At 43.0% G+C, this 18,860-nt stretch overlaps 1 protein-coding gene across 1 annotated transcript in view; it reads right to left on the bottom strand.

The window, feature by feature from the left end:
• The window catches only part of LOC124776342 (TAF5-like RNA polymerase II p300/CBP-associated factor-associated factor 65 kDa subunit 5L), a 152,426-nt gene that overhangs the window by 7,722 nt on the left and 125,844 nt on the right, over positions 1–18,860 (bottom strand). Inside the window, exons 10-11 of the mRNA XM_047251291.1 lie at positions 14,964–15,132; positions 4,671–5,214 (exon numbers count right to left, since the gene is read on the bottom strand). Of these exons, the coding sequence (XP_047107247.1) occupies positions 4,671–5,214; positions 14,964–15,132 (713 nt within the window). The remainder of the gene's footprint in view (positions 1–4,670; positions 5,215–14,963; positions 15,133–18,860) is intronic.

Genomic DNA, 18,860 nt, shown 5'->3' with positions numbered 1-18,860 from the left:
CTGACAGTGGATGTGATCTGGCCCAGGAGCGGTATCGGGGCAAGTGGCTAGGACACTGTGAAATTCCCACTCACTGAATGGAACATTGTAGGTTTCATGATGGTGCGTTTGAAAGGAAAGGCTCCAACGTTGCATCCGCTCTTTAATGGAGCGGAAGGCCAGTGGGTAATTCGCAGAAGCGGAATTCAGAGCAAAATGCTCTGCCAAGCGGTTGGCAATTATGTCGGAGTCAGTACTAACTGCTCCATTCAGTGAGAGCACAGGGACGCTGACAGGGGTCCGATAGCCATAGAGGCGTCTAATCTTGGCCCAGACCTGCGATTGAGAGACATGGAGGCCAATAGTGGACACATACCACTCCCAGCACTCCTGCTTGCGTTGGCGGATAAGGCGGTGGGCCCGCGCACACAGCCGTTTGAAGGTGATGAGGTGTTCAATGGAGGGATGTCGCTTGTGACGCTGTAGCGCCCGCCGGCGATCTTTAATCGCCTCAGCGATCTCAGGCGACCACCAAGGCACAGTCCTCCGCCGAGGGGACCCAGAAGAACAGGGAATGGAAGATTCTGTGGCAGTAACGATGCTGGTGGTGACCGAGTGAACCACCGCATCAATGGCGTCATTAGAGAGAGGCTCAATAGCGGCAATGGAGGAGAACAAGTCCCAGTCAGCCTAATTCATAGCCCATCTGCTAGGGTGCCCAGAAGAGTAATGCTGTGGCAGTGACAGAAAGATCGGAAAGTGGTCAAAAGGTTGATGGCGGAGTACGTGCCATGCGCCACGCTGAAGTGTGTGACAGCACCATCATTTAAAATGGAAAGATCGAGCTGTGCCAAAAAATGCTCAATGGTGGTGCCTCGACCTGTTGCAACTGACCCACCCCACAGAGGGTTGTGGGCGTTGAAGTCGCCCAGTAACAAGAAAGGTGGCGGCAATTGGGCTATCAGCGCAGCCAGGACATGCTGTGCAACATCACCATCCGGTGGAAGGTAAAGGCTGTGGCGTCCACACCCGAACGGCGACAGCCTCTAAAAGTGTTTGTAGAGGGACAGACTCGCTGTGAAGAGAGTGAAGAACATAGATGCAGACGCCACCAGACACCCTTTCATAAGCTGCCCGGTTCTTATAATAACCCCAATAGCCACGGATAGCGGGGGTTCGTATTGCTGGAAACCACGTTTTCTGAAGAGCAATGCAGAAGAAAGGGTGAAGGCTAATAAGTTGTCGGAGCTCAGCTAGATGGTGGAAGAAACCGCTGCAGTTCCACCGGAGGATGATATTGTCCATGTCTGAGAAAGGCGGGACGGGACTGGGAAGGCAGATTACGCCGCTGGGTCACCTGCTGCCTCCGATTGAGCACCTGTGCTAGTGCTATCCAGTGCTATCCATGGTGTCCGAGGGACCTGCGAGATCGAGGTCCTCAGCGGACACCAGAATCTCCACCTCCTCCTCAGACACAGAGCTTGTACGAAGCGGTGGGACGGGTGCCACCGCAATGTCGTTGTTCTTGGGGACTTTCTTCTTTTTCTACTTCTCTCGCTGTGCCTTCGGTGGTTCAGGCTTCGTAGGCTTCACTGGATCAGCCTCAGGGACGGACGACAACCATGAGGCCCTACGACAAGGGACTGGTGTTTCAGCCACTTGCGAGTGTCCGCTGTTGTACCGGTCGGAACTTGCGAAGGGAGGTCCCCAAGGGCCCCCTTCTTGGCGAGAGGAGCCGAAGAAGTCTTACACTTCTCCGGCTGGGAAGGGGGAACTGATGTCCCCAATGGTTGAGGGGGGGAGGGGGGGGGGGGAGGGGGGGCGTTGCTCCTGAAGTAGATGGAGCAGGAGCAACAGGGAGTGAAGTGCCACCCACCATCAAAGGGGCAGGTGTGGTTCTCTGGCTCTGAGAGCTAACGGTGTGTGGTGCAGCTATGGGAACTGTAACAGGAGCGACAGTGGTGGCATAAGTGGACGTCTTGCGTACTGGATGCAGTCGTTCAAACTTACGCTTAGCCTCAGTATAGGTCAGCCTATCCAGGGTCTTGTATTCCATTATTTTCTGTTCCTTCTGGAGAATCTTAAAGTCCGGCGAACAAGGGGGATGGTGCTCCCCACAGTTGACACAGATGGGAGGCGGGGCACATGGAGTATCAGGATGGGATGGTCGGCCACAATCGCGACAGATGAGGGTGGAAGCACAGCGAGAAGACATATGGCCGAACTTCCAACACTTGAAGCACCACATCGGGGTAGGGATACAGGGTTTGACATAACAACAGTAGACCATCACCTTGACCTTCTCAGGTAATGTGTCACCCTCGAAGGCCAAGATGAAGGCACCGGTGGCAACTTGATGATCCCTCGGACCCCGGTGGACGCGCCTGACGAAATGGACACCTCGTCGCTCTAAGTTGGCACACAGCTCGTCATCAGACTGTAAAAGAAGATCTCTGTGAAAAATAATGCCCTGGACCATATTTAAACTTTTATGTGGGGTGATAGTAACAGAAACAATCCCTAGCTTCGTACAAGCGAGCAAGGCTTGTGACTGGGCAGAGGATGCTGTTTTTATTAAGACTGACCCTGACCGCATTTTAGACAAGCCCTCCACCTCCCCGAACTTGTCCTCTAAATGTTCTACAAAGAACTGAGGCTTCACAGACACAAACGATTCCCCCGTCAGCTCTGGTACAGACGAGATACCGGGGCGAATACCTTTCGTTGTCATTCATAGCCTTTCGTTCCTCCCATGGTGTGGCCAGGGATGGGAACGATTTGGGGTCCTACACATTAGCCTTAAAGTGAGCTTTGGAACGCTTAGAGACTGCTGGCGGCTGGCCGCCAGCGAGAGATGATGTACCACGCTTCATTGCGGGTCATCCGCCCTGATGCCACCAACTCCGACCAAGGGCCCTCCCCACGGGTGCCACCCAGCCGCAGCAATAGCCATCTGGCAGGATGGCCATTGCTGGGAGTCCTGATGCCCCAGGGAGACGGGCATCTACTCCTTGGCATACGTGGGGAGTTAACGGTGCAGGCATCAGTAGAGCGATCCCTGTGTTGTCAGGGGGCTACAACCAACAGGGTACATGGCAGCCCCACCACAACGGACTGGCTACCGTGCTGGATGTTAGGTGACATGTGGTTGTCGTCAGTGCAGAAAGTGGCACTGCACAGCGCTAGGTGGAAAGTGCACGCAGGAACGTATCCATGCCCATAAGATGGAGAGCGGGCAGCACTTCAATGCAACGACAAATAAACTGGCGAAAGTTCTGATCACAAGATGGACACAATGCACCAAGTAAGGCGCCCTTCCCCAATCGGCTCACTCTTCGGAAGAATTTTGAGATATGGAGGTCAAACCCAACAGGGGACCATCACATACGGCCGAAACGTTTGAGACTGCTTTTAGTCGCCTCGTATGACAGGCAGGAATACCGCGCGCCTATTCTTACCCCCCCAAACCCGCAGGGGGGGGGGGGGGGGGGCCTGTAAGAATAGACAAAACCAATGTGCACGAAACTGTCACCAAGGATTTACAAATGAAGACTGAGCGTGTCAAGTTGGTCCTAAAGTGTTAACTGATAGCCATGAGAAATGTCTACTTGTCCAGCAAGATCTTTTGAACTGTGTTCAAAGCAACTCTGTGGATGCTACTAACAACAATCAAATTTTTAGTTCAACACAAAGACAAAATGCAGCGGCACAAAATGTTACCTATATATATCTCTCCGCATCCAAAAAAACATATCTAAGACTGTTGAGAGCAAAAGCAATGTTCACTGTATGCTTCAGAGCAAGGGTGTTGTCCACTGTTTGTACCTGATAGGCAACTGTCAATATTTTGCTCATATGAAGTGCTTAACAGTCAAACAGAGATCAAACACATCAGAAAAAGACACTGCAGCTAACTAGCTACTGCACCACAACAATGATCCCAGCCAAATAAGCCTTTTGGTCTGAGAGTATCTCTTCTTCTCTTGGCTACATTGCTGAACCTCTGTACAGTCCAGTTTCTCTTGTGTCACTGTATTAAAACAATGTCATTTGAAAATAGTAGACAATATGAAAGACTTCAGCAATGATCCTACATGCTGTTCCAGAAAAACTCTTTCAAGGATGCCTAGTAAGTACGGAAATTTCTGACGAAGATGGGTTAATGCCCAAGGGCTCTACTTTGAAGAATTTTAATCATTTAAACTGATATGTTCAATTTTTAATTCCACACAATTCTTTTCAGACAGACAAGAATAATAACTTTGGCTTCTCAAATGAGAAATGTTACACTTCTGGAATCAGCCATAGTGGACAGCATATCACACCCGCGGTGGGGCCGTAACTGCCACTTTCCCCTCTTCCCTCTGTTTCATCCGTTTCTCAACACTTCCAGCCTCTGCTGTGGTTGATACAGATCTATTACTGCTGATAATAAGTGGTACACAGAGAGGGAAATGGAAGAGGCACAAGATCACACAATAAGTGATTATATTTCTATCACATTAAGCAGTTATGTCACACTGACTAGCAGACTGAAACATTATCATCATTAAACACTGATAAAGTGTGAACCATTGTAAAAACACAAAGCAATACGGTATCCTAATTTATACTGTGTTCATATCACCACAATAATGCACACATGCTACAATGAAATATGGGACAACCAGAAATATTTGAAAGGTACGAACCTAGCCACTGGAGCACTGGCAGTTTCTGCTGTGTTCTCAGACACTTCTGCTGTTGGGACACCAGTTGATGGTCCTTCCATGGGGTCATCAGAAACTGTGTCATAAGTTGTTGCAGAAGATGGCCCTGCAATAGGCTGTCCAGCAACCACTGGGGCAGGACCAGGTGATGCAGAGCTTGTTGAAGGCGTTGCAGATGATGATATGTTAGATGGAGTAGCTTCAGCACTGACACTCACTACAGTATGTGATGCACTCGGAGAAGTGGGACCATGGCTTTCTACCGATGTACTAGCAGTCTCTGTCCGAGTTTCTGCATTCTTAGCAGCATCCGTTTCACCTCCCTCACCATCTTCTCCAGTTCCCATTTCCCTGTTCACACAACGAGCCACATTCCACTGCCTTATGGTCCCATCTAATGCACAGGAAGCAAGATACTCACTGTCAGGTGTCCACGATAAACTCACAACAGCATTAGAGTGTCCTTTAAACTCAGCCACAGTAGATGCAGACGGAATATCCCATATCTTGATTCGTTTGTCTTCACCTGAAATCAAAGGTAAAACTGAAGAATTCAGGGTTCTGGTACATGGTTGTAATTTGCCACAAAGTTCCATGAATAATGATATTCCAATTGTTTGTTCAATAACCATTTGACATATTTACATTTAATTTCTATTTTGTTTAGATAAGTAAGTGCAATGGGCAGGGCTTTGCTGTAATTAATTGTTACAGGCAGCTAATAAAATTCATGGAGAAATTTTGATACTGATCAGATGTGATTGTAAAGAGGATTGTAACAGTGACTACATTAAGAGAAGCAAAGTCTGTAAGACTTTCAAGATGTTTTACGATCTCAGAACTGTAATCTTCGAGCAGCAAAACATGCAGTAAGTATACTGATTATAACGTACAACACATATGTAAATTAGACACTGGTTATATTACAAACAGAAAATGGACACTGTAGAAGTCGTTGCTTGCAGGGAACCTTTAAATTACTGTGTTGTTATAGTAGTATTCGATAAAGACAACAGAGTTATGATATGATCAGTTGTTACAATTGAGCACATTCTAAGTAATGATGGCAACAGAATGTAAGATCTATCCACACAAGAAGAATCAAGATATACAAAACAAGGCAAATAATTCGCTGAGTGTTCAAGCTACCATTGATATACATGATCAGTAAACTAGAGAAAAATCAATAGTGTGTCGTATCTCATGAAGAACTTGAAATTTTGAGCACTAGTCAGATGCCTGTAAAGGAACTCTGGCTCGAGTTTAAAAGAATAGTTGACTACACATTGGACAGGTATGTCCCAAGTGGAACAGTTCATAATGGATGAGAACCTCCATGGTATACAGTCGCTGCAAAGAAACTTCTAAAGAAATTGAGATTGCTGGCATAATAGGTGTACAACAAAGCATAGGGCCAAAGAAATTCTGATCGTATGTAAAGGCTGTTAATGGCACCAACATCAGTGTCCAGTCCCTTGTGAATGAGACAGCAACTGAAATTGAGGGTAGCAAAGCAAAAGCTGAAATGTATAACTCCATTTTCAAATGTTTCTTTACACAGTAAAACCCAGGAGATTTGCCCCAATTTAATCCTTGTACCGCTGAAAAGATGAATGAAATAAATATTAGTGTCAGTGGTGTTGAGAAACATCTGAAATCGTTAAAACTAAACAAAGCTCCAGCCCTGATGGAATCCATGTTAGATTCCATACCGAATTTGTGGCTGAGTTACTCCTCCTTCTAACTATAATCTATCTTAAGTTCTTGGAAAAAGGCACAGGTCATACCCGTCTACAAGAAGAGTAGTAGAAGTGATCCACAGAACTTCCATCCAATATCCTTGACACAGATTTGTTGTAGAATCTTAGAATACATTCTGAGCTCAAACATAATAAGGTATCTCGAACAGAATGACCTCCTCAAAGCCAACCAACATGGATTTTGAAAACATTGATCATGTGAAACTCAACTCGCACTTATCTCACATGAAATACTGGAAGCTTCGGATCAAGGCAATCAGGTAGATGCAGTGTTTCTTGATTTCCGAAAAGCATTTCACTCAGTACTACACTCATGCATATTGTCGAAAGTACGATCACATGGGGAATCAAATGAAATTTGTGACTGGACTGATGTCTTTTTGGTAGGGAGATCTTCTTATCCTGGATAGAGAGTCATTGTCAGATGTAGAAGTAGCTTCCGGTGTGCCCCTGGGAAGTATGTTGGGACCCTTGCTATACATATTGTATATTAATGATCTTAGTGACAATATTAATAGTAAGAATCAGGCTTTTGCAGATGATGCGGTTATCTTTAATGAAGCTGCATAAATATTCAGTCAGATCTTGATAAGATTTCAATGTGGTGCAGAGATTGGAAACTAGCTCTAAATGTTCAGAAATATAAAGTTTTACAAAAAAAGGTAGTATCCTATGACTATAATATCAATGAGTAATTGTTGGAACTGGCCAACTCATATAAATACCTGAGTGTAACACTTTGTAGGAACATGAAATGGAATGATCACGTAGGTTCAGTCATGGGTAAAGCAGATGGTAGACTTCGATTTTTTGGTAGAACACTGGGGAAGTGCAATCACCCAAGTGCAATCCCTCCTAGGATATTGCTCAAGTGTGTGAGACCCGTACCAGATATGACTGACAGGAGATATGAATGTATACAGAAAAGGGCAGCACGAATAGTCGCAGGTTTCTTTAATCCATGAGTGAGTGTCACAGAGATACTGAAGGAACTGAACTGGCAAATTATTCTGAGAAAGTCTATTAACTAAGTTTAAAAAACTGGCTTTAAATGATTACTGTGGGGATATACCGTATTTCCTCGAATCTAAGCTGCACTTTTTTTCGGTTTTTGTAATCCAAAAAAACCAGCTGCGGCTTAGAATCGAGTGCAAAGCAAGCAGAAGTTCTGAAAAATGAAACTTCTGAAATATGTTGGTAGGTGCCGCCACAACTAACTTCTGCCGTCGAATATATGTATATGTAGCGCTACACAGGCAAGCTTTGTAGGCCCAAAGATAAATACTGGCGCCAAAACCGATGCGCCAGTAAAAAAAAAAAAAAAAAAAAAAAAAAAAAAAAAAAAAAAAAAAAAAAAAAAAAAGAGGGTGCAAGACGAGCTTTTTTTTCTCCACCCCAAGTTTCGACCACTGCATTTTCATACATTATCCAACGAAGTAAATACAAATTCCGTATTGTTCATCTTCGAATGTAGCAGAATTTCAATGTACTATGAAAATCCGACTGGCAAGACTGTTTAGGATGTTTGTCAATATGGCCAACTCTACGTTCTCAATTTTTTCCTACCTGTGAGAAGAGATGGTTGCTAATAGGAACCTGATGAAATGTGAATCACATGCAGTATTCTCTTCACCATAAGAATAATACGAATATAAACATTTTGCCACGTATTTTTCATGTTTGCTGCTATCTCGTTTAAATCCTGTCTGCCTAATAAACTACGAAACTAGAGTGAGACAACAGCAAACGTGGAAGAATATACGTATCGTGTCATGTTTATATTCGTATTATTCTTATGCCTAATAGTGATACAGTCAGAAATGAAGCACGGCAACTGACTAGATTTTTAAACCTAAGATGACTAATTTCTGTGCAGAATTTGATGTACTAAAGAAGCGGCCGCAAAGACTTTCAAACGGAGAAAAATTTTCACCTAACTCTCGTTCAGAACATGTTCTATCATACGCAGTCTATTATTTGGTTCTTGTTGATCATTATCAAAGAAAGCAGCAGTGTAAGTAACAACAAATAGTAGTCTCTTGCCATTGTTTCGCTAATGAGACGATTCCTCTCTTTCTTTTTTGTAAGTGGCGGTAGCGCGAACAAAAGCAAGCCATGCCGCGAGCCACGACAGGCCGTAAACACGCACTATCAGAATGCGACAAACAATGCATGACGCAGTACAGTAATACATTTTCAGATTAAGAGTGACGTAAACACCTATGACAAAGAAAACGGCAATTATCAGATCGAAGCAAACTAAGCAATCGATTCAAACCAGACGAAGCACGTGAAAAAGGAAGGGTACCCGAATAAATACGGACGGAACGCCTGACGCATAGCAATGGCTACCTGGTAAAGCTTAACTGCTATGCTTACGACTCGAACCAAACTACTGTAGCTGTATCGTCATTCATTCGACCTAAATTGTGTCTCATATTACAATGGACCAACTTTGTTTTGATTTGGAGGTGCGGCCTAAAACTTTTCTCTCCCCTTGAATTTCGAGTCTAAAATTACAGGTGCGACTTAGATTCGGGAAATTTTTTTTCCTTTATTTCGAGTCTCACTTTTCAGGTGCGACTTAGATTCGGGAAATTTTTTTTCCTTTATTTCGAGTCTCACTTTTCAGGTGCGGCTTAGATTTGAGCGCGGCTTAGATTCGAGTAAATACGGTACTACAACCCCCTACATATCACTCATGTAACTATCGAGAGGATAAGGTTAGACTAATTATCGCATGTACAGAGATATTCAAAGATCCTTCTTCCCACACTCCAAACATGAATGGAAAAGAATGAAACCCTAATCACTGGTACAATGGAACGTACCCTGTACTATACATCTCATAGTGGTTTGCATAGTATACATGTAGATATCAATATGTAGCTTCTCATCATTAGTAGGAGATGTAAATGTAGACTAGGAGACTACAACAACGAATACTGTACAAATCTCCACAATCTGTCTACTCAATTGAGTAGTTGCTTAAATGAGATAATTATGTGCAACAATATTATCCCCACAGTCTTTGAGGCCTTTGAAGTATATGAACGTACAATTTTTTTAACCTAAAATGCTTTTCTGTGTGTGGCCATGACAGTTCATCACTACTTTTTGTGTGATACCCTGATGATTAACCATGACAGAATTTTATCTATTCATTCTTTAAAAGATTAGTACTTCAGAACTTCCTTTCAGCTGGATGGATTAACTCAAACACTGGATGCAGGTTTGTGTCACATAGATGGGACTATGGTGCTCTTTATATGCATTTCACTGTAGAGTTCGCTGAAGAACTTTACTGCCAAAAACTGAATCCTGGCGAAACAATAGGACTTTAAATTTTGTATTTTATTAATGGGTGGTAATATTCTCATGAAGTTAATTGTTTTCAATAATATAACATCATGATGTTAATTGTTTTCAAATAATAGTTTCTTTTGTGTGTGTGTGTGTGTGTGTGTGTGTGTGTGTGTGTGTGTGTGTGTGTTTACGTATGTTCAATAGAAGTGTCATTAATGTTACAGTTGCAAATAAATACATTACGTAACTGTCTTAGGATTTCTAGGCCTACCACACAAAAATTAGTCTATACTAAGTTTTACAGTAACACGTTTCAATTTCAGGTGTCAACTTTACTGTTTTGTAGATATTGCTACTTCATGTAAGCAGAAAGACTTTTATAATTTTACTAATTGTATGACACTGGTACAAGATGTAATGTTGGCAATTATCCTGGTTTGCAACTGTACTTTTATAGATTGGTTTACTAAGCTCTTGGTACAGCTGCAGGGAAACCTCATTCAACACAGCCAGTAACTCATGTTCAGTATCAAAGGTAACGTAATGTTATGCTTATAATGCATAACTAGTAACAGCAATTGGACAGAGGTTTTTTTTTTTTTTATTGTAGTATCATGATAATCCTCCTCTTTACTTAGTTTGGCTTGTTTCTTCCCTATTCTGCAGTAATCCTTTTTATATCTAAGTACCTACTACAGTCAATCTCCTCAATTATCTTTTTCAAGTACTCTAATCCTTATCTGCTCCTACCTAATTGTTGGACAGGGATTGGAACCATCATCCTCCCAACAGCGAGTCTAGTTTGCTAACCACTTCAACACATCACTCCATGATTTGTGGGTCCACCTTAGAAGAAGAAAGTGTAGGATGATTGTTCTTAATCTCTTTGGTTTTAATGTTCAACTTAGTTCAAATTTAGTGCTACACAGCCTGCCACTCCAATTAATAGTTCAAGTTATCTGTGGCTTCAGAAAGAATGGCAACATTGTCTGCGAACCTTTAAACTGATATACATTCCCCATGTAGTTTTGCTTGTGTCACAAGTAATCCTAGATGTATAAAATTGGATTTAAAAATCTCATACCATACACAAGTCTAACACTGCATGTAAGAACCATGGCTGCCAAGACAACTATATAATGGGTTTATAATAGAAAAAGAGTGTGTTGGAGTATATGTGTTGTTATATAGGTCACAACTGCTCCAATTTCTAACTATAGCATAATTTTGGTTGATTTTATCCACAATATTTTTGTCTATATGTACTATATCTAAAAACAAAGATGATGTGACTTACCAAACGAAATCACTAGCATGTCAATAGACACACAAACAAACACAAACACACACACACAAAATTCAAGCTTTCGCAACCAACGATTGCTTCGTCAGGAAAGAGGGAAGGAGAGGGAAAGACGAAAGGATGTGGGTTTTAAGGGAGAGGGTAAGGAGTCATTCCAATCCCGGGAGCAGAAACACTTACCTTAGGGGGAAAAGAGGACAGATATACACTCACGCACACACACACATATCCATCCGCACATACACAGACACAAGCAGACATTTGTAAAGACAAAGAGTTTGGGCGGATGTGTCAGTCGAGGCAAAGATGTTGTTGAATGACAGGTGACGTATGAGCGGCGGCAACTTGAAATTAGCAGAGGTTGAGGCCTGGTGGGTAACGAGAAGAGAGGATATACTGAAGGGCAAGTTCCCATCTCTGGAGTTCTAACAGGTTGGTGGTAGTGGGAAGTATCCAGATAACCCGGACGGTGTAACACTGTGCCAAGATGTGCTGGCCATGCACCAAGGCATGTTTAGCCACAGGGTGAGCCTCATTACCAACAAACATTATCTGCCTGTGTCCATTCATGCGAATGAACAGTTTGTTGCTGGTCATTCCCACATACAAAGCTTCACAGTGTAGGCAGGTCAGTTGGTAAATCACGTGGGTGCTTTCACACGTGGCTCTGCCTTTGATCGTGTACACCTTCCGGGTTGCAGGACTGGGCAGTTACAACGGTAGGAGCCAGAGGGTAGGGAAGGTGGTTTGGCGATTTCATAGGGATGAACCAAGAGGTTACGAAGGTTAGGTGGATGGCGGAAAGACACTCTTGGTGGAGTGGGGAGTATTTCATGAAGGATGGATCTCATTTCAGGGCAGGATTTGAGGAAGTCGTATCCCTGCTGGAGAGCCACAATCAGAGTCTGATCCAGTCCCGGAAAGTATCCTGTCACAAGTGGGGCACTTTTGGGGTTCTTCTGTGGGAGGTTCTGGGTTTGAGGGGATGAGGAAATGGCTCTGGTAATTTGCTTCTGTACCAGGTCGGGAGGGTAGTTGCGGGATGCGAAAGCTGTTTTCAGGTTGTTGGTGTAATGGTTCAGGGATTCCGGATTGGAGCAGATTCGTTTGCCACGAAGACCTAGGCTGTAGAGAAGGGACCGTTTCATGTGGAATCGGTGGCAGCTGTCATAATGGAGGTACTGTTGCTTGTTGGTGGGTTTGATGTGGCCTTCCTTCATCAAAGACACCAACCACTTTCTTGAACGCCTGGAATCCTTATGCAATCTGTTACCCCTGGAAACCATCCTTGTAACCATTGATACCACTTCTTTATACACAAATATTCCGCACATCCAGGGCCTCGCTGCGATGGAGCACTTCCTTTCATGCCGATCACCTGCCACCCTACCTAAAACCTCTTTCCTCATTACCTTAGCCAGCTTCATCCTGACTCACAACTTCTGCACTTTCGAAGGTCAGACATACCAACAATTAAAGCGAAAAGCCATGGGTACCAGGATGGCCCCCTCGTACGCCAACCTATTTATGGGTCGCTTAGAGGAAGCCTTCTTGGTTACCCAGGCCTGCCAACCCAAAGTTTGGTACAGATTTATTGATGACATCTTCAACATCTGGACTCACAGTGAAGAAGGACTCCAGAATTTCCTCTCCAACCTCAACTCCTTTGGTTCCATCAGATTCACCTGGTCCTACTCCAAATCCCATGCCACTTTCCTTGACGTCGGCCTCCATCTGTCCAATGGCCAGCTTCACACGTCCGTCCACATCAAACCCACCAACAAGCAACAGTACCTCCATTATGACAGCTGCCACCCATTCCACATCAAACGGTCCCTTCCCTACAGCCTAGGTCCTCGTGGCAAATGAATTTGCTCCAATCCGGAATCCCTGAACCATTATACCAACAACCTGAAAACAGCTTTCACATCCCGTAACTACCCTCCCGACCTGGTACAGAAGCAAATTACCAGAGCCGCTTCCTCATCCCCTCAAAACCAGAACCTCCCACAGAAGAACCCCAAAAGTGCCCCACTTGTGACAGGATACTTTCCGGGACTGGATCAGACTCTGATTGTGGCTCTCCAGCAGGGATACGACTTCCTCAAATCCTGCCCTGAAATGAGATCCATCCCTCATGAAATCCTCCCCACTCCACCAAGAGTGTCTTTCCGCCGTCCACCTAACCTTCGTAACCTCTTGGTTCATCCCTATGAAATCACCAAACCACCTTCCCTACCCTCTGGCTCCTACCCTTGTAACCGCCCCCCGATGTAAAACCTGTCCCATGCACCCTCCCACCACCACCACCTACTCCAGTCCTGTAACCCGGAAGGTGTACACGATCAAAGGCAGAGCCACGTGTGAAAGCACCCACGTGATTTACCAACTGACCTGCCTACACTGTGAAGCTTTGTATGTGGGAATGACCAGCAACAAACTGTCCATTCGCATGAATGGACACAGGCAGACAGTGTTTGTTGGTAATGAGGATCACCCTGTGGCTAAACGTGCCTTGGTACACGGCCAGCACATCTTGGCACAGTGTTACATCGTCCGGTTTATCTGGATACTTCCCACTAACACCAACCTGTCAGAACTCCGGAGATGGGAACTTGCCCTTCAGTATATCCTCTCTTCTCGTTACCCACCAGGCCTCAACCTCTGCTAATTTCAAGTCGCCGCCGCTCATACCTCACCTGTCATTTAACAACATCTTTGCCTCGACTGACATCTCTGCCCAAACTCTTTGTGTTTACATATGTCTGCTTGTATCTGTGTATGTGCAGATGGATATGTGGGTGTGAGCGAGTGTATACCTGTCCTTTTTCCCCCCTAAGGTAAGTCTTCCCGCTCCCAGGATTGGAATGACTCTTTACCCTCTCCCTTAAAACCCACATCCTTTCGTCTTTCCCTCTCCTTCCCTCTTTCCTGACGAAGCAACCGTTGGTTGCAAAAGCTTGAATTTTGTGTGTATGTTTGTGTTTGTTTGTGTGTCTATCGACATGCCAGCGATTTCGTTTGGTAAGTCACATCATCTTTGTGTTTAGAGATATTTTTCCCACGTGGAATGTTTCCCTCTGTTATATTCATGTCTATATGTGCTGTTTGATCTGTTTTAACAATAGTGTTGACAGAAGATACATTTATGAGGGTCTAGCGGGGTTCGCAATTCAGGAGATCTCATCAGTGACAGTCTTTTTGTTTTGCCTATCTGCGACTCAGCATCTCCACTACATGTTGAGTAGAAACTTTCCTTCTCATAATATTGTTACATTCCATCTGGATTCCATTGTTTCATCTTCTTTCTCTTATTTTTACTTATTTTTTTATTCACTATTGCGAGCAAATTTCATTGAAATACTGTGCAGAGGCATGGAATCATCAACCAAGCTGATTAGCTGGAAATATATCTTCTATCCATCATGTTAGGAAAACATCAGAAAACAAATAGTATCCACTGTTCAAACAAATTTCGGGATTGCAGCCGGTCGTCTTTCAATACTTCGCACGATATTTCAACTGGGCACCTGCCAGTCATCTTCAGGTGAGCCGTCGCAGACTATCCACTATTAGTCACACACATTTTACGATGTAAATATTGTAAGCGACATGTAACTTGCCTCTGACTTACCATGTTAAAAATCAATCAAATGATTAACCTGATGTACCATAAATCAAGAAATGAAGGAATAACACTTTCTCTTTAATGGGGCATGTGTGGGTACAAAGATCTCTGACAGAGTGCGGATAGTGGAGTAACTGTCAGCTATGAACAGCAAAATCTGATCTCAAGATACAGAAAGAGTGATAGTATGGTTCTACACAAATGTAAACTAAACTTGATTTTTGCTTCATGATCCTTGCATTTTACTATATAACAATAAAAGTCAACTAGGGACTTACCGGCTGAAGCAATGTATTTCCCATTTGGACTGCATCTCACAACTTGGACTGCTGCTCGATGACCTGCATATATTCGTATCAACTTTCCCTCTGACACAGTCCATAACCTGACAGTTTTGTCAGTTGATCCAGTAGCTATATATTTACAACTAGGATGGTATGATACAGACTGGAACAAACATTAAAAGGAATGATGATACCTGTTTTAAATACTGAAATTTAAATCATCAATCAATTCATCTTCTTCCTCTTATTTTTACCCACTTTTAAAGTTTCTAAAGCACATCCTATTTGGTTCCAGAGCTAAACCTCTCAAATCCAAAGTGTTCATCTACAATATATAAGTAACAACGTATTTTGAGACATCAGAGTGAGAAACTGTTACGTAATTTGCCACTCACACGTTGTTGCAGTGTAATCTCTCTCTCTCTCTCTCTCTCTCTCTCTCTCTCTCTCTCTCTCTCTCTCTCTCTGATTCTTTCAACAAAAATTTTTAATCAGTTAATCGTGGTACTGAACATGTGGAGACAGTACATACAGATTAAATTTGAAACTAAGCTGAAGTTCCTTCTGGGCAATTTCTCCCATTCCAAAGAAGAGTTTTAACATAGAAACTTGTGTCTTACTTTGTGCAAAAGTGTGTCAAATATATTTGTGTTGATAACTAGATATTGTGTACCCTTACATGAACTCATCAGTGCATGGATTGCATGCAGTGATATTTAACTACCAATTAAGCTAATATTCTGTGAGCTGACTTGTTCAATGTCTCTACAATCTATTGCAAAGTGGCCCATGGATCATGTAACTAGCATCCCTCTAGCACCACGACATTCATTACAATTATTTTTTCTACATTTTACATTTTAGCCTTAGGTAAATAAGACATCCTTTTAATATCTGCTTCATCCTAAAACTCTTTCGTATATCTGTTGGATACCTTCAACTATATCAGAAGTCAAGTTACTGGTCATTTGGCACTGTGAGGCTTTTAACAGTTGGATCAAATTATTTCGCTATATACAGGATTCTTTTTTAAGGATGTAGTTCTGGTCAAAACTAGATGAAAAGTTCCTTTAATGATATGTCCAGTAACCAATACCTGTTGGGACATGGATAAATCTGTTTTCTCATTCCCATCTGCCTGTTACATAGAAAGATACAGTATAGGCAATGCTGCACATGGTTACCACACATCCGGACACATCTTTTAACCCTCCTTCGCATTGAAGCATGCACTCTTTTAAATACACTGACTCCTTTCAGACGGTGTCACATGCATTGAGCAATGCCTTTAAATGTACCCATAGCTAGAAATCCAACAAATTCTGTTCTGGTGTATGGGCTGGCCATGCTACTGGACCTCCTAGACCAATCTATCACCCAGGAAATGTTGCGGTAAGGTACTGCTTGTACAATCTGTACAAAATGGTGTGGTGTCTACTCATGCATAAACCACACTCATTGTCTTTCAGCAAGCGTAATGTTCCTCAACAGTGCTAGTAATTCATCATGTAGAAATCGGTGGTATACAGATACCGGAGAACTGTTTGGCACAGTTTGTGACCCTATGAGTCTATCATTGACAATCTCTGCTCATATACTAATACCAAAGCGATTCTGATGCCCCAGTTCCCTGACTGCTAGAAGATCTGCACTCCCCTTGTGTGTATACTGTGGTAATTTATTATGCCATCTCTCACAAATCCTGCCTCATTTGAAAATAAAATGCAAGTTGTGAATAGCAGATTTTCAGCAATCTGTTATAGAAACCAGTGGCAGAACTGTAATCAGGAACGGTGGTCTACTGGCCAAATGGCTTGCAAATGTTGCATACAATAGGGATAAAGCAACTGGTTGTGCAGAACTGATCACACAAGAGAAAAGTTGATAATTCTTTGTACACTTGTTTCAGGATCACCATGTGCATGTTGCAATACCTGCTCCTTTATCTCTGGCATGCAAACTGTGAAAGGCTACAGGGGCCCTTCATCCTTATTGTGAATGATCCAATGCCTGCAATTCCCTGGAATAGCCTGCTGGATATTCTTATACATGAAATGGCACATTATGGATGTCATTCAGTATACACCTCACAGGTCTGCAGATTGCTGCTGTTGACTAACCCATAAAAGAATACTTGACTGCCATTTCGTTCATGGAATAGGAGGCCTTCTTTCCACCATTTACAGTACAGTTCATGGACTGTGCACAAAATCACTAGTCTTATTCTACTAATGTAGTGCACAGACATAACAGCCTCAACTGACTGATGCAGCAGGTTGTTGCACTGCTACGACTGACATCAGCACTATAATCAATGTACTGCAAGCTATGACCATTCATGCATGTGCAATTAACTGCTATAGTAAGGCAGCCTACATCACCAAATACTGCACATTAGTCACCATACGTAAAATCCATATCTCACCAGGTACCGGTCTCTGAACACAGAATTACAGGAACTTGTCTTCTAGTTTTGATAAATATGTCACACTTTTTTTTTAAACATCCAGTATGTCACTGAAGTAGGCAACAACTTCAGTTAACAATGGAACCAAGTTCATTCACAACTAAGTTTCAGGAGGTACAGTTTGTAATCATCATTAAATCAACTCAGTATCCACCTGCGGGTAACCTATCTCCAGCAACTGTATATCTACAAGCTACAGTTGTTGTTGTTGTGGTCTTCAGTCCTGCGACTGGTTTGATGCAGCTCTCCATGCTACTCTATCCAGTGCAAGCTGCTCCACCTCCCAGCACCTACTGCAACCTACATCCTTCTGAATCTGCTTAGTGTATTCATCTCTTGGTCTCCCTTTACGTTTTTTACCCCCCACGCTGCCCTCCAACACTAAATTGGTGATCCCTTGATGCCTCAGGACATGTCCTACCAACCAAGCCAGTCTTCTAGTCAAGTTGTGCCACAAACTTCTCTTCTCTCCCATCCTATTCAATACTTCCTCATTAGTTATGTGATCTACCCATCTAATCTTCAGCATTCTTCTGTAGCACCACATTTCGAAAGCTTCTATTCTCTTCTTGTCCAAACTATTTATCGTCCATGTTTCACTTCCATACATGGTTACACTCCATACAAACACTTTCAGAAACGACTTCCTAACACTTAAATCTGTACTCGAAGTTAACAAATTTCTCTTCTTCAGAAATGCTTTCCTTGCCATTGGCAGTCTACATTTTATATCCTCTCTACTTCGACCATCATCAGTTATTTTGCTCCCCAAATAGCAAAACTCCTTTACTACTTTAAGGGTCTCATTTCCTAATCTAATTCCCTCAGCATCACCCGACTTAATTCGACTACATTCCATTATCCTCGTTTTGCTTTTGTTGATGTTCATCTTATATCCTCCTTTCAAGACACTATCCATTCCGTTCAACTGCTCTTCCAAGTCCTTTGTTGTCTCTGACAGAATTACAATGTCATCGGTGAACCTCAAAGTTTTTATTTCTTCTCCATGTATTTTAATACCTACTCCGAATTTTTCTTTTGTTTCCTTTACTGCTTGCTCAATATAGAGATTGAATAACATCGGGGAGAGGCTACAACCCTGTCTCACTCCCTTCCCAACCACTGCTTCCCTTTGATGTCCCTCGACTCATAACTGCCATCTGGCTTCTGTACAAATTGTAAATAGCTTTTTGCTCCGTGTATTTTACCCCTGCCACCTTCAGAATTTGAAAGAGAGTATTCCAGTCAACATTGTCAAAAGCTTTCTCTAAGTCTACAAATGCTAGAAACGTAGGTTTGCCTTTCCTTAATCTAGCTTCTAAGATAAGTCGTAGGCTCAGTATGACACAGGAACTGGACAAAGGCTGACTAATGGTATGTTTAAGTGAATCATAATGCGTTATTGATTTGAAAGAATCTTGGCA

The sequence above is a fragment of the Schistocerca piceifrons genome, chromosome 2 (assembly GCF_021461385.2).
Source record: "Schistocerca piceifrons isolate TAMUIC-IGC-003096 chromosome 2, iqSchPice1.1, whole genome shotgun sequence".
Taxonomy (NCBI): Eukaryota; Metazoa; Arthropoda; class Insecta; order Orthoptera; family Acrididae; genus Schistocerca; species Schistocerca piceifrons.
The sequence above is the reverse complement of the archived record's forward strand: the minus strand, read 5'-3'. Positions and strand labels throughout refer to the sequence as shown.